Consider the following 17,440-nt stretch of genomic DNA (forward strand, 5'->3'; position numbering starts at 1 on the left):
GATGCAAGTTCTGACGTTTCTGTATCAGCCAAGACAGAACAGCCACCGTGGTGACTGGCACGTACGGCATATGGATGGAGAATCAAATGTTTAGGAAGAAAGTTGTTGAAGAGTCAGCTGAATAAATGCAAAGTCGTTGAGAAAGTAGTACAGCGGAAGGATGTCTCATAATGACAACAGGCTATTGAAATTATCTTGACCCAGATGGTCTAGATCCAAAAGTGTTATTTATAATGGGCATAAAATAGTAAGCCTACCTGCGTTATTACACCCGCGACATATCCAGTGCTTAGGTTTAACAGGATCCTGTCGGAAATGGATCATCCAGCTCTCTGTTTTGGCCTGTTTCGTTCCGGGACCTATTTATCCAGTTGCCTCTTTCTCAACCATGAGAAAGCCTAACATTTAGCCACTTAGGATAAAGGATGTATTTTTTTTTTATTGCCTAGCTGTGGAGAGTAGCCCAATAACGCCATATGGCCTGCAGTCATAAACGCGCGGAAAATATCTCAGTGAACAAACAGCATGCATACAAAACTGGCCTATCGCAATATTTAAAATAGTCTACAATCGCGGGAAAACTCTGGTTGGGAAGCAAATGGCTCCTGCTGAAAAGAGAAGACTCTCAGTCTAAACTGTCAATTTTAGGCTACCAAACCAGTTGATCAACTTCCAAATATTGTTTTACTTTGTAAAACAAAAGAGAGAGAGAGAGAGTAAGAGGCGTGTGGCACAGAACGGAGCACATATGCCATCACTAGGGAGTGAGCTGTGCATCATTGGGCGAGTCAGTGAAACTAGAAAGCATTTTTAGGATTATAATTTCCTCCTCATATTATAGCATATAATATGTCTCCACACACCTAGGCTATTGATGGATTCAAGACAAGGTCGTTTTCATTGAGCTCAGATTCTCAGTTTGTCAGTATCAAAATAGCCTGTCATTTACAATCATGCAGTATTATGGTGCTTTCAAGACAACTGGTCGGAAAGTCGGAGCTCTAGAAGGAGGCCAGCCAGAGTTCCCCACTTGGAATTCTGAGTTGGATGACCGTTCAAAATCAATTTTCCCAGTCGGAGCTCGTCTTGAACGCAGTAAAATCAGAAGTTGGAGATTTCACAGCTCGGAGTTCCCAGTTGTTTTGCCAGTTTTGCCAGCATTAAAACAAGATTATGCCGAAGTCTCCAGTCACGTAGAATTGCATGAAATGCGATTTATAAACGCATGAAATATGTTTATAAAAGGCCAAACATTTCCCGGACCCTAGGTCACAGAAAAGGTTTCCACTACGCAAATGTGATGATATACATGCAATGCTTTAGTATAACGGTTCCGGTACCTCAGCTCCCAATGTCACTATCCCCTCTCACGCTCACTTTTTGTTCCGGCACCAAACCGATTTACAAATGAAGCACTGCATAGGATAAATAGGCCTAACAAATTACCTAGGCTATGCCATCATGATTGACACCTGAGTTATGGACAGATAACGGCATAACCAATATTTTTTATTGTTAACCTTTCATTTCAGCAGGGGGTCATGTGGAGGCCACGGCCTCTTTCGCAGATGAACCCTGCATAAACACATCAATAAACAACAATTACACTATACATGAAAAACAAACAAAACACGAAAATCAAAACACAATCATATGAAACAAACATATTCATCAGTAAAAAGGCCCTCTAACATCCACCGGAATTACCCTAGAGGCACCAACTTTAGGGACTTTAGGAAAAAACATGAAGCAGTTTACCTAACTCGGTGGAGATTGAAGGGATCTCCAGGGTAAAGCGATCCCTGAGTCCGGGTCTGGTCATTTATACATCTGAAGGTTAACAATGAGGTACTGTAAGGTATGGTGGAAGTTTATGCAAGAGAGCTTTATTAACCCAGGGCGTTATAGACAAAAAGAGCGCAGTGCATCGATCTACGAGACTTCAATGAGTGCCAGCCTACTTTCTGTTACAAAATGCAATGATGTGTACTGAGCCTATTGCCCATAATAAAGAGCAATGCGCTATGATAAACTGTGTCCAATGGGTCCCAAATTACATTCAGATGTCGGACGATTTCCCCTTGAGTGGATAGTTAGAAGGCCGGAACATACACTACCGTTCAAAATTCTGGGGTCACTTAGAAATGTCCTTGTTTTTGAAAGAAAATCATTTTTTTTGTCCATTAAAATAACATCAAATTGATCAGAAATACAGTGTAGATATTGTTAATGTTGTAAATTACTATTGTAGCTGGAAACAGCAGTTTTTTTAGGGAATATCTACATAGGCATACAGATTCCCATTATCAGCAACCATCACTCCTGTGTTCCAATGGCACCTTGTGTTAGTTTATAATTTTAAAAGGCTAATTGATCATTAGAAAACCCTTTTGCCATTCTGAGCACTGTTGGAGGGATTGTGCGTTTCTTGTGTAACTTGGGCAGTTGTTGTTGCCATCCTGTACCTGTCCCGCAGGTGTGATGTTCGGATGTACTGATCCTGTGCAGGCGTTGTTACACGTGGTCTGCCACTGCGAGGACGATCAGCTGTCTGTCCTGTCTCCCCAAAGCTCTGTCTTAGGCGTCTCACAGTACGGATATTGCAATTTATTACCCTGGCCACATCTGCAGTCCTCATGCCTCCTTGCAGCATGCCTAAGGCACGTTCACACAAATAAGCAGGGACCCTGGGGATCTTTCTTTTGGTGTTTTTCAGTCAGTAGAAAGGCCTCTTTAGTGTCCTAAGTTTTCATAACTGTGGCCTTAATTGCCTACCGTCTGTAAGCTGTTAGTGTCTTAACAACCTTTCCACAGGTGCATGTTCATTCATTGTTTATGGTTCATTGAACAAGCATGGGAAACAGTGTTTAAACCCTTTACAATGAAAATCTGTGAAGTTATTTGGATTTTTACGAATTATCTTTGAAAGACAGGGTTTTGTAAAAGGGACGTTTATTTTTTTTCTGAGTTTAGTATTTGACATAACAGAATAATGTCAAACTTTGATTAACCTTTATTTAACTAGGCAAGTCAGTTAAGAACAAATTCTTATTTTCAATGACGGCCTAGGAACAGTGGGTTAACTGCCTTGTTCAGGGGAAGAACGACAGCTTTTCACCTTGTCAGCTCAGGGATTTGACCAACGCTCTAACCACTAGGCTACCTACCGCCCCAAATTGGAATAAGATGTAACATGTGCCCCTATTTATGCATGGGAATACTTGGGAAAATCACTTTTTCACTCACCGTCTGTAAGCTGTTAGTGTCTTAACGACTGTTCCACAGGTGCATCTTCATTCATTGTTTATGGTTCATTGAACAAGCATGGGAAACAGTGTTTAAACCCTTTACAATGAAGATCTGTGAAGTTATTTGGATTTTTACGAATTATCTTTGAAAGACAGTGTCCTGAAAAAGGGACATTTCTTTTTTTGCTGAGTGGGTGTGTTTTTGTTGTATGTCTTTAGTATTTTCTTGTTTATACCTGTTTTGTTTTGTTAAACATGTTTGATGGAAGTTGTTGATCATTTTGTATTATGATTAAACAAAAAAAACAAAAAAAATTGCTTTGATCAAATTAGCTACTTCTATGCAAATGTTGTTGATCAGTACAATAAAATAAGTCCCGAATGGAAACTGATTCACATCTGTAGCCCTGTAAAATCAGCCAAAGACATGATCAATAACTCACTGTAAGCACACATTCCTATTGAACTGTATTGTAAATAGTCCTAGGCTAGTTCTTTATTTACCCGGTTTGTCAATATAGATTTACCATTTGAATAAATGATTACCGTTCTGTAGATTGGTAAAAATAAATATCAAATTGATTGTGTTTTTTTTTTTCATGAATGCATACATGGATGTCTGGAAAATGTTGATGTAAAAAATGTCTAATGTTGTGATATTGAACTCAAAAGATTACTAGCCAACGTGCTAGCCAAAATAGTTTTTCCTAGCCAACGTACTTCAACACCTGCATTGCTTGCGGTTTGGGGTTTTAGGCTGGGTTTCTGTACAGCACTTTGAGATATCAGCTGATGTACGAAGGGCTATATAAATAAATGTGATTTGATTTGATTTGAGCTGTGTTCCAGGTGATTTTAGTCTTTTATGTCCAACAATCCAACAATGAAAACTATTTGAAATAGTTTTAGAACAAAATTATTTCAAACCCTATTTTTATTCTTAATTTCTTAACTCATCTGCATGCTTTTTGAAAGATAGCTTTTCATCAATCCAGATCAGTGGAGGCTGGTGGGAGGAACTATAGGGGGATGGGCTCATTGCAATGGCTGGAATGGAATTCATGGAATGGATTCAAACATGTGGTTCGCATATGTTTGATGCGTTTGATACTGTTCCATTTATTCCATTCCAGCCATTACAATGAGCCCGTCCTCCTACAGTTCCTCCCACCAGCCTCCACTGATCCAGATGCCCAGATAGTTATAAGCAGGAACACGATCAATGAGGGCACCATCCAATGTATTTATACATAAATCATCAGAAACATTTTTACGTGATTTGGAAAATAACATACACTTGATTTTACCTGCATTGGGTACCAATTTCAGTTTGACAAATGCTTTCTGCAGGGCAATAAAGGCAGATTGAAGCTCTGACAGAACCTGGCAGCTGTGGGGGCAATAGCATATTTGTATTTTATTTGTATTTATTTTTACAGATAAACAAATATTGTTAATGTAAATAGTGAAAAGAACCGGACCAAGAATCGATCCCTGTGGGACACCCTTTGTTATGTCTTGATTTAACACCATCAGTAAATACAAAGTGTGTTCTGTCCTTTCAATAATTTTCAAACCATCTAAATGCAGCCAGGTCCAGGCTGATTGAAGAAAGACTCTGAATAAGTAATTAGTGGTCCACAGTGTCGAAGGCTTTAAAAAGGGCCATAAAAGGGATGCACAGTGTTTCTTCTTATCCAAACAATTAAGAACATTATTTAAAACCAAAGAAGAAGCAGAAATGGTGCCTTCTGTGCATCTGTGGTTTGATTTTGATATGGGAAAATATGAGCATTATGTAGCCTACATGGATGTAAGTACAGTGCCTTCGGAAAGTATTCAGACCCCTTGACTTTTTCCACATTTTCTTACGTTACAGCCTTATTATAAAATGGATTTAAAAAAAAAACATTCCTCAACAATCTACACACAATACCCCATAATGACAAAGTGAAAACAGGATTTTAGATGTTTTTGCAAATTTATAAAAATTAATAAACAGAAGTATCTTATTTACATAAGTATTCAGACCCTTTGCTATGAGACTCGAAATTGAGCTCAGGTGCATCCGGTTTCCATTGATCATCCTTGAGATGTTTCTTCAACTTGATTGGAGTCCACCTGTGGTAAATTCAATTAATTGGACATGATTTGGAAAGGCACACGCCTGTCTATATCAGGTCCAGCAGTTGACAGTGCATGTCAGAGCAAAATACAAGCCATGAGGTTGGATGAATTGTCTGTAGAGCTCCGAGACAGGATTGTGTCGATGCACAGATCTGGGGAAGGGTACCAAAACATTTCTGCAGCATTGAAGATCCCCAAGAACACAGTGGACTCCATCATTCTTAAATGGAAGAAGTTTGGAACCACAAAGACTCTTCCTAGAGCTGGCCGCCCGGCCAAACTGATAAATCGGGGGAGAAGGGCCTTGGTTAGGGAGGTGACCAAGAACCCGATGGTCACTCTGAAAGAGCTCTCAAGTTCCTTTGTGGAGATGAGAGAAACCTTCAGAATGACAACCATCTCTGCAGCATTCCACCAATCAGACCTTTATGGTAGAGTGGCCAGACAGAAGCCACTTCACAGGAAAAGGCACATGACAGCCCTCTTGGAGTTTGCCTAAAGGCACCTAAAGACTCTCAGACCTTGATTGAAAAACAAGATTCTCTGGTCTGATGAAACCAAGATTGAATGCCAAGCGTCACTTTTAGAGGAAACCTGCCACCATCCCTACAGTGAAGCATGGTGGTGGCAGCATCATGGTGTGGGGATGTTTTTCAGTGGCAGGGACTGGGAGACTAGTCAGGATCTAGGCAAAGATGAACGGAGCAAAGTACAAAGTTTCACCTTCAAACAGAAGCACACAGCCAAGACAACACAGGAGTGGCTTCTGGACAAGTCTCTGAATATCCTTGAGAGGCCCAGCCAGAGCCCGGACTTGGACCCAATCGAACATCTCTGGAGAGACCTGAAAATAGCTGTGCAGCAACACTCCCCATCCAACCTGACAGAGCTTGAGAGGATCTGCAGAGAAGAATGGGGAAACTCCCCAAATACAGGTGTGCCAAGCTTGTAGCGTCATACCCACGAAGACTTGAGGCTATAATCTCACTCAAAGGTGCTTCAACAACGTACTGAGTAAAGGGTCTGAATACTTATGTAAATGTGATATTTCAGTTTCTTATTAAATTAGCAAACATTTCTAAAATCCTGTTTTTGCTTTGTCATCATGGGGTGTTGTGTGTAGATTGATGAGGGGGGGGGGGGGGACATTGAATCAATTTTAAAATAAGGCTGTAATCTCACAAAATGTGGAAAAAGTCAAGGGGTCTGAATACTTTCCGAAGGCTCTGTATATGAGATTCATCTTCAGGTTATTGCTATCCATTATACCATTATGTTTTTTTTGTTTTTTTCAAAGTGTAGTAGGCCTGAACTGCAACCAGTTCTGTCCACAAAAGTATTGTCTCCCTTTTCAGAATCTGCAATGCATTGTCTGAGAATGATGCAAATTGCACATTTCCTGTTAATATTTCCAGGTTAGCGAGAGAAGGAGATAGGAAAACATGAAGGGGGAGGGGACATTGTATGGAAAAAGAGAGAGAGACTGACAGGTGGGTAGACGGGGTCGAAGTAAGATAAGTCCACAGTGCCTCTGGTTAAACTTCAGCCTGTAAACAGTGACATGGCCTGCAGAATCTGCTATGCATATGCTTTTCAGGCACGTTGAGAACACCACACACATTTTGAATTAATGCACTCACTCAACCGCCCACAGATGCAGTCCTCAGTTATCAAAGAGAACATTCAGAAATGCTGCTGCTGGCAAAAAAAGGCATTTGAAGCTCAAGTAATGGTTGCAGTGTGGGCTAATACACCTCTTATCTTACATTGAGAGTCCATGAGCGAGGCCTAAAGAGGCCAATCATAGGAGGTTACATGTAGGCTGATATGGGATCAACAACTGCAAAAAGTAATGTCTCAACCAGACCCTGGTCAGGCCAAGGAATGTCTGTTGTTCATTTGTTTGCATACTCAAATCAGGTCACAGAACCAGGAAGGAAACTCAAATGTCATCTTCAAATACACATTCAAAGGGAGAAGGCAGAGAATGCAATTATAAATCTGGTTTGGTTGAAATATTTTTTTAATGTTTGCCCTTTGTTTTTAATCAAAAGGAAAAGTATTGGGCTGAGGATCAAACAATAATTATTGATGCTTGTACTTTCATAACGTGACTAATGTATCAGTAATTAAACTTGATTCAGAATTGCATTCTTTGTTTGAACGTATACTATTTCATTGAGCACGTTTATGGTACAGAACACAACTTCTATTAACATGTCAGTCAACCTTTGCCACTCTTCCTTTGTTTCTCTTCTAAATGCTCCCCTCCCCTTTCTCATCTGTCATCCATTGAGGAAAGACCTTTGGTCAGTATATTTCGCAATTAGGCAGAAGTGAAAAACAGCTCAAGTTTGAATCACTCACTCAATCACATCAATCAATAATGAATGGTTTCGCAAACACTTCAAGGTGACTTTTGCCCTTTGGATTAAATGCATCACAATGTCTAACAACATTTTCTGGCCCATTTTGTGTAAGTCTCCATTGACTGTAAAGGAGATACACTGAGTGTACAGAACATTAGGAACACCTGCTATTTCAATGACAGAATAACCAGGTGAAAGCGATGATCCCTTATTGATGTCACTTGTTAAATCCACTTCAATCAGTGTAGATGAAGGGGGAGAAGACAGTTTAAAGAAGTATTTTTAAGCCTTCAGACAGTTGAGACATGGATTGTATATGTGTGGCATTCAGAGGGTGAATGGGCAAGACAAAAGACTTAAGTGTCTTTCAACAGGGTGTGGTAGTAGATGCCAGGCGCACCGGTTTGACTGTGTCAAGAACTGCAACGCTGCTGGGTTTTTCACGCTCAACAGTTTTGCGTGTGTATTAAGAATGGGCCACCACCCAAAGGACATCCAGCCAACTTGACACAGTTATTATTATTTATTTTTTATTTAAGCTTTATTTAACTAAGTAAGAACAAATTCTTATTTTACAATGACAACCAACCCCTCCCCTAACCCGGGCGACACTGGGCCAATTGTGCGCCGTCCTATGGGACTCCCGATCACGGCCAGTTGTGATAGAGCACAGGATCAAACCAGGGTCTGTAGTGACACCTCTAGCACTGAAATGCAGTGCCTTAGACTGCTGCGCCACTCGGAGCCTTGAAATGTGGGAAACATTGGAGTCAACATGGACCAGCATCCCTGTGGAATGATTTCGACACCTTGTAGAGTCCATGCCCCAACGAATTAAGGCTATTCTGAGGTCAAAAGGGGGTGCAACTCAATATTAGGAAGGTGTTCCTAATGTTTTGTACACTCAGCGTACACATTAAGTACATAGCCAAGAGAAAATTCAAGACATTTTCAAGCAATTTCCTTGTGTGCTTGTAATTGGTTTGCATCTTTCTCCTTTGACTGAAATTGAATGTCAGCCAAATTAGATAATTCCATCATTGTAACACACTAGCAAAACAAGGACCCTCAGACAATACAGTCCTATATGACAACTAAGCTGCTGATGCTTTATTGGAGGTCTGGAGCAGAGAGGGGGTCGTAATCACTGTTGCCTGGTATACATTTCTGGTCTTGTCTCATCGTTCTGTAGGGTAAATACTGGATGTCTGCCAAACTGATATGCTCCCACAAACATGTTTGAATACACTCTTAGAAAAAATGGTTCCGAAAGGGTTCTTCAGCTGTCCCCATAGGAGAACCCTTTTGGGTTCAATGTAGAAACCTCAGTGAAAAGGGTTGTACATGGAACCCAGAAGGGTTCAACCTGAAACAAAAAAGCTTTCTCCAAGGTGTTCTCCTATGTGGGCAGCCTCATAACCCTTTTAGGTTCTAGATAGCACTTTTTTTTCAATAACAATTGTAGGCTACACTCTTAGAACCACTTTTCCAGACCCTTTTTTGTATGTTGCTACCCTTGGGTTCCATAAAGGGTTCTATATGGAACCAATTTCAGTTCTAGAACCGTAAGGGGTGCCATATATGAAGCAAACATAGAACCCTTTTTTATAACCATCACCATCTCAAAGATGTTCCTAGAGCACAACTACTGAGCAAGCCCAGAAGCCCTAGAGCTAGACCCTCCAGTCAACTGATCACTACCTACACCCTGCAAAGTCCAGAACTACTAGGCATCATCAAAAACATTGGGATATTCTACGCTTAGACCCAGCTCTAGGGAATACATTTCAGCAGCCTCCTGCAGTGCTTACTGTCGAGCTAAAAACATTAAAGACAGTGCAGCCTGGTTTCAGAGCATTTCTTATTATTCTGTACATAATTCCAAGACACTCCAGTTAAGATTTTAGCTAATTAGTAACTTTTCAGCTAGGTACTTTGCCACTACTTAGCATGTTAGCTAACCCTTCCCCTAACTCTTTTAGCTAACCTTTCCCCTAACCCTAACCTTAACCTAACTCCTAAACTTAACCCTAATCTTAACCCCTAACCCCTAACCTAGCTAACATTAGCGCGAGCTAGAATTCGTAACATATCCTACGTTTTGAAAATTCGTAATATATACTGACAAAAATATAAACGGAACATTTAAAGTGTTGGTCCCATGTTTCATGAGCTGAAATGAAAGGTCTCAGACATTTTCCATATGCACAAAAAGCATTTTTTCTCTCAAATGTTGTGCACACATTTGTTTACATCCCTGTTAGTGAGCATTTATCCTTTGCCAAGATAATCCATCCACCTGATGGGTGTGACATATCAAGAAGCTGATTAAACACAGGTGCACCTTGTGCTGGGGATGATAAAAGGCCACTCTAAAATGTGATGTTGGTCACACAACACAACAGATGTCTCAAGTTTTGAAGGAGCGTGCAATTGGCATGCTGACTGCTGGAATGTCCATCAGAGCTGTTGCCAGATAATTGAATGTTACTTTCTTTACCATAAGCCACCTCCAATGTTGTTTTAGAGAATTTGGCAGTACGTTCAAGCGGCCTCACAACCGCAGACCAAGTGTAACCATGCCAGTCCAGGACCTCCACATCTGGCTTCTTCACCTGTTGGATCATCTGAGACCAGCCACCCGAACAGCTGATGAAACTGTGGGTTTGCACAACTGAAGAATTTCTGCACAAACTGTCAGAAACCGTCTCAAGTAAGCTCATCTGTGTGCTCATCGTCCTCACCATGTTCTTGACCTGACTGCAAGACTGTGGTGTCTGTGACCAACAGATGCATATCTGTATTCCCAGTCATGTGAAGTCCATAGCTGAGAACCTAATGAATTTATTTAAATTGACTGACTTACTTATATGAACAGTAACTCTGTAAATTTTTTGAAATTGTTGCATGTTGAGTTTATATTTTTGTTCAGTGTATAATACTAATTGTAATTTGTAACATATCATAAGAAATGGGTGATGGACATCCACAAATTAATACATACCATGCAAAACGTATCATATACTAAATGGACAGACACGGATTTACGTAAAGAATAATACGAAATCCTCTGAGACCAGGTTGGACATTGTTGTCAGATCCGATGTCAAGCTCAAACAAGACCAGGCTCCTGCTTATCCACCCTGGCAATTGTGGCAATTGTACCCAATGCCAGTACACCAAATGTATGAAAAGTTTCACGCACTGGTGGAAAAAGTACCCAAATGTCATACTTGTTTTTAAACCACTCCACAAATTTCTTGTTAACAAACTATAGTTTTGGCAAGTCGGTTAGGACATCTACTTTGTGCATGACACAAGCCATTTTTCCAACAATTGTTTACAGACAGATTATTTCACAATTCCTGTGGGTCAGAAGTTTACATACACTAAATTGACTGTGCCTTTAAACAGCTTGGAACATTCTAGAAAATGTTGTCATGGCTTTAGAAGCTTCTGATAGGCTAATTGACATCATTTGAGTCAATTGGAAGTGTACCTGTGGATGTATTTCAAGGCCTACCTTCAAACTCAGTGCCTCTTTGCTTGACATCATGGGATAATCAAAACAAATCAGCCAAGACCTCAGAAAAAAATTGTAGACCTCCACAAGTCTGGTTCATCCTTGGGAGCAATTTCCAAACGCCTGAAGGTACCACGCTCATCTGTACAAACAATAGTACGTAAGTTTAAATACCATGGACCATGCAGCCGTCATACTGCTCAGGAAGAAGATGCGTTCTGTCTCCTAGAGATGAACGTACTTTAGTGTGAAAAGTGCAAATCAATCCCAGCAAAGGACCTTGTGAAGATGCTGGAGGAAACATGTACAAAAGTATTTATATCCACAGTAAAATGAGTCCTATAATTTTACCAGGCAAGTCAGTTAAGAACAAATTCTTATTTTCAATGACAGCCTAGTGGGTTAACTGCCTGTTCAGGGGCAGAACGACAGATTTGTACCTTGTCAGCTCGGGGGTTTGAACTTGCAACCTTCCGGTTACTAGTCCAACACTCTAACCACTAGGCTACCCTGCCGCCCCATATCAATATAACCTGAAAGGCCGCTCGGCAAGGAAAAAGCCACTGTTCCAAAACCATCATAAAAAATTCAGACTATTGTTTGCAACTGCACATGGGGACAAAGATTGTACATTTTGGAGAAATGTCCTCTGGTCGGATGAAACAAAAAGAGAACTGTTTGGCCATAATGACCATTGCTATGCTTGGAGGAAAAAGGGGGAAAGTTGCAAGCCGAAGAACACCATCCCAACCCTGAAGCACGGGGGTGGCAGCATCATGTTGTGGGGGTGCTTTACTGCAGGAGGGACTGGTGCACTTCACAAAATAGATGGCATCATGAGGGAGGAAAATGATGTGGATATATTGAAGCAACATCTCAAGACATCTGTCAGGAAGTTAAAGCTTGGTCGCAAATGGGTCTTTCAAATGGACAATGACCCAAAAGCATACTTCCAAAGTTGTGGCAAAATGGCTTAAGGACAACAAAGTGGGGGTGCTTTGCTGCAGGAGGGACTGGTGCACTTCACAAAATAGATGCCATCACAAGCCCTGACCTCAATCCCATTGGACAATTTGTGGGCAGAACTGAACAAGCGTGTGCGAGCAAGCAGGCCTACAAACTGGACCAGTTACACCAGCTCTGTCAGGAGGAATTGGGCCAAAATCCACCCAACTTATTGTGGGAAGCTTGTGGAAGGCTACCCAAAACATTTGACCCAAGTTAAACAATTTAATGGCAATGCTATCAAACGCTAATTGAGTGTATGTAAACTTCTGACCCACTGGGAATGTGATGACAGAAATAAAAGCTGAAATAAATCATTCTCTCTACTATTATTCTGACATTTCACATTCTTAAAATAAAGTGGTGATCCTAACTGACCTAAAACATGGAATTTGTACTAGGATTAAGTGTCAGGAATTGTGAAAAACTGAGTTGAAATGTTTTAGGCTAAACCTCTGACTTCAACTGTTCTTAAGTATCAAAAGTAAATGTAATTGCTAAAATATACTTAAGTATCAAAAGTAAAAGTATAAATAATTTCAAATTCCTTATATTAAGCAAAGCAGATGGCACCATTTCACGCGTTCTCTTGATAAATGCGTAAATTTCACCCTTTTCTTGTACTGCTAAGCATTCAAAATGTACTTTTGGTTGTCAGGGACAATGTATGGAGTAAAAAGTACATTATTTTGTTCAGGAATGTAGTAAAGTAAAAGTTGTCAAAAATATAAATAGTAAAGTACATATACCCACAAAAATGACTTCAGTAGTACTTTAAAGTACAGCAGTTAGTGTTGGGCCAGTAACCAAAAGGTTGCTGGATCAAATCCATAAAAATCTAAATTACCATAAATTGAAATTCTCACAATGTGATCTACACGATTGCTGGTTAATTTGTGTTGGAGAGACCTCAGGGGAGTTACACACTAGAATGTGTGAGCACCGAAGTGCCATTCAAGGTTTTGACCCCAACATCGCAGTGGTCCTTCGTTTAATTTCCCCATAGGCTTTTTGCGTTCGTGCCTACAAAAAGACGCCATTACTATTGCTTTCTATAGCATGGGTGTCAAACTCATTAAATGGAGGGAATGGTGTCTGCAGGCAGGTTATTAAACCCACAATTAAACTACAAATCCCACGATTCTGCATCTTGAGCTTCAAAACTGGAAAGTACGGAACACTGAAAAGTGTTTACTTGCTTTCATTTTCACTTTTTGTGCTGACTAACTGCGACTGTTTTCCGCGTTGTGTACAATTAGACATTTAGGATAATCGCGCATTCTTTCAACTATTTAATTATTGCCTATTATTGCATTGAAACGGGTATTTTTTGACTATCAAATAAATATATTCCCATCACACAAGATGACTTCCATAGACATTCGCCCGGAGTCCAAGAAGATGGTAGGTTGTCAATTTAAATGTCATAAGTGTAATAACAAACAGAAGCCAAATGTAACCTAGAATCATTCATGGCTGTAGCCTACCAATATAATGTGTGTTTAGATAATTCACCAGCCCTGATGATCTTCAAGGCGTTTTGATAATTAGACCAACAGTAGATCCAGGTGAGGCCACATCAGGTGACCTTACCCCGGCTATCGTAGTCAGGTGTAAAGTAGAGACAGTGGGAGTTGGGTTTGCTGCTGTGCCTTGCATACAGTTTCATTTACAAAAATAAATACATCGTATTTCTTTGGTTTCAATTTCCTAGGTCGATGACTTCTGCACTCAGCTCACTAAAGAGGTAATTGACATATTTATTTTTGATAGTCTAATAAGCACATTTTAGATGGTAATCATGACTATGTCCAACGTTGGTAACTGATGTATTTCCTGCGCGTTATAGGCAGAGACCCTGGTCACATCATTCTTCCCTCAGAAGATTGCAGAGATGGAGATGCTATTGAAGGTATGGACAGATGTTGACTATGAAAAAAACACCTTTTCGATTTCAGTCCAGATACATTGACGCAATGCTATTGTAAGTAGACAAATACGAGCTGTTTGTCAATGCTTTGTTTATCATTCATACCTCTTGAAATGGACCCCAGAAATCCTTTAGCACTGATGGCCTGGCAGCGCTGAAGTCACCTCTGGACATCCCAATGCCAGACCCAGCTAAAGAAGAGGCAAAGAGAAAGAAGAAAGAGGAGGTACATACATTTCACTAATTCAGCATTATATCATGATTAACCCCTTGGATTACACTGGAATCATTAAAAGTAGTATCAACCATGCAAATTGATGAATCTTGCAAATCCTTTACCCCGTTCCTCTTTTTTTTTGTCAGAAAGAAGCAAAGGAAGGAAAGAAAGACAAGGACAGCGATAAAGAAGATGACGATGCAGGTAAAGACACAATACCACTGATGTACCACCACAGTTAGTTGTTAAATTGCTGTATGTACAGATCTGGGATCATCTCCTAATCTTAAAAACATCCTCCAGAGATTTTTGTACTTTTACTGTTGAAAAACGATATCCCCACTTGTGCTATGTCATGACATACCTTGACCACCTTTTGAGATATACATTTTATTAAGTAAATCAGGTTAAATGAGGTGAACATTAGACTAGATTGACACTTTAAAGGCCCAATGCAGTCAAAAATGTGATTTACCTGTGTTTTATATATATTTCCACACTTAGGTTGGAATAATTTCATCCTGTTTTGGTGGGATGGAGTTTTGGCCTGCCTGGTGATATCATCAGGTGGTAAATTTGGGAATAGACCAATAAGAAAGAGTTACAAACCTCTCTGCCAATAACAGCTAGTTTTCCCCTCCCTCTTCAGACCACTGCCAGACAGTCCTAGCAAAATTCTTTCTTGAGAAATTGCTTTTTGCTAAGCTACTTTTGTTTATTTTTTACCATTTTAATGTAAAACAATCACAGTAAGGTACTTAATTATTACCCAGAAATGGTTTGATATTGAAATATACCAAACCGTATGAACACCTTCCTAATATTAAGTTGCACCCCCCCTTATGCCCTCAGAACAGCCTCAATTCGTCGGGGCATGGACTCTATAAGGTGTCGAAAGCATTCCACAGGCATGCTGGCCCATGTTGACTCCAATGCTTCCCACAGTTGTCATTGGCTGGATGTCCTTTGGGTGGTGGACCATTCTTGATACACACAGGAAACTGTTGAGTGTGAAAAACCCAGCAGCGTTGCAGTCTTGACCCAAACCGGTGCGCCTGGCACATACTACCATGCCTTGTTCAAAGGCACTTAAATATTTTGTCTTACCCATTCACCCTCTGAATGTCACACATAGACAAACCATGTCTCAATTGTCTTGAGGCTTAAACATCCTTCTTTAACCTGTCTCCTCCCCTTCATATACTAATTTGAAGTGAATTTAAACAAGTGACATCAATAAGGGATCATTGCTTTCACCTGTATTCACCTAGTCAGTCTATGTCATGGAAAGAGTTCTTAATGTTTTGTATGCTCCGTTTAAAGTAGCTGCGTCTGAACTTTGAACCATTAGAGGGGACACACAAATCAAATCTTAGATCAGTGCATTGGGATAGCTTTGTCCTACTCTGGGTTTTCTGATGGTGTTTTTCCCTAGGGCCTGCCTGTGGTCCGATCCCCTGCAACGAGAGAGTGGAAAGTCTTCTGAAGGAGATCAAGCCTCAGATCCAGATACTGAAGGAGAAACTCAACACTGTCAGTCAGCCTTTTGTCTCTGTTACTCTGTATTGGCCAAACGGTTATTTTACATCTAAGATTCACTAGCACATCTCTATTGCTAAATAGGTGAGAAGGCATGTGTAATTGTAAGGCAAGTGTGTATAGAAATACATACATTCTATAATCTCTTGCTCTGGCAGGTGTCAATGTGGGTGCAACTTCAGATTCCCAAAATTGAAGATGGGAACAACTTTGGGGTAGCTGTGCAGGTCAGTGTTATGAATTTCTGAGATGACTAAGATATTGTCATATCTGTTATATATATATATATATATATTATAGTCATTCATATTATCATATTATGTTTGTTACCTGTGCAGGCCTATTTTCATGAATGTTTTTCCACAGGAAAAAGTTTTTGAATTGTTGACCAACACTCGCACAAAGATTGAGGGATTCCAGACACAGATCTCAAAGTAAGAGACATAGACCAAAATAATTTCAATTAGTTGTGTAATTACTCTTTACCTGCATACTATCTTAATTATGTATGTAATCAATGTGTTAATGTGACTAACACACACCTTTATTATTTGATGTGTTGTCAGGTACTACAGTGAGAGAGGGGATGCTGTTGACAAGGCCTCAAAAGAGCCACATGTGGTTAGTTTAACTCTGTGTTTTGTGTGTGTGTGTGTGTGTGTGTGCATGCACATGCTCACTTTCATTGGTGTGTGTGTGTTAACCATATTGCGTATACTTATAACTCAAGGGAGACTACAGGCAGCTGGTGCATGAGCTGGACCAGTACCAGTACTGTGAGCTGCGCATTGTGGTTCTGGAGATCCGCAACACTTATGTAAGCCAAGATGCCTGATGTATCATTCCTTTTTTCCCTTCATTAGAGTTCAAGTGCTCAGCATCCCCATAATGTTCAACCCAGAGTTGAATAACATTTACCAGTGTGAACAAGTATTAACCTCAAGAGACCTCAAGTTGTCATTGGAAATCTTACCCTGTTAACAAATTGATTGAGTCGATAATTACAATGCCTCCTGCTATTTTCATTGTACTTACCTACCCTGACATCTTCCACTGTTTGATGCCCTTGACATGAAAGGATGGTGTAAGTGATGATGAAATATTTCAGTGATGTAATTACCCTGCTATTTCTGTCACCCACTCACCAGGCCGTGCTGTTGGACATAATTAACAAGAACTATGACAAGATCAAGAAGCCCAGAGGGGACTGCAAAGCCCTCATCTACTGATGATCAACTGACTGTTGTATGTGCACTGGAGACGGCAATACACCTACTCAACCATTCACTGGTTATGATACAAATCGTGTAGTGCAACATGTTAAGATGATTGTTGGGTAACTGAATACATTCAGACAGTTCATTTAAAACGTTTTCATTTTCATCAATGATAAAAATAACCCTGCTGTATTACACAATCATTTTTATTCAGATTTCAAAATAAAGCAGTGATAACTGACATATGAAGTGAGTTGTGCTTTTT

At 40.1% G+C, this 17,440-nt stretch overlaps 1 protein-coding gene across 1 annotated transcript; it reads left to right on the forward strand.

Annotated features, from left to right (window-relative positions):
* Positions 1-13,284: 13,284 nt before the first annotated feature.
* Positions 13,285-17,416, forward strand: LOC115130230 (proteasome activator complex subunit 1). The gene is made up of 11 exons (XM_029661149.2): positions 13,285-13,676; positions 13,987-14,019; positions 14,122-14,184; positions 14,327-14,428; positions 14,566-14,623; positions 15,855-15,952; positions 16,117-16,185; positions 16,325-16,392; positions 16,525-16,579; positions 16,689-16,775; positions 17,107-17,416. Exons 1-11 carry the CDS (start codon positions 13,638-13,640, stop codon positions 17,185-17,187), a joined length of 753 nt encoding a protein of 250 aa, XP_029517009.1. The 5' UTR covers positions 13,285-13,637; the 3' UTR covers positions 17,188-17,416.
* The last annotated feature ends 24 nt before the right edge of the window (positions 17,417-17,440 follow it).

This window comes from Oncorhynchus nerka, linkage group LG6 (assembly GCF_034236695.1).
Source record: "Oncorhynchus nerka isolate Pitt River linkage group LG6, Oner_Uvic_2.0, whole genome shotgun sequence".
NCBI lineage: Eukaryota > Metazoa > Chordata > Actinopteri > Salmoniformes > Salmonidae > Oncorhynchus > Oncorhynchus nerka.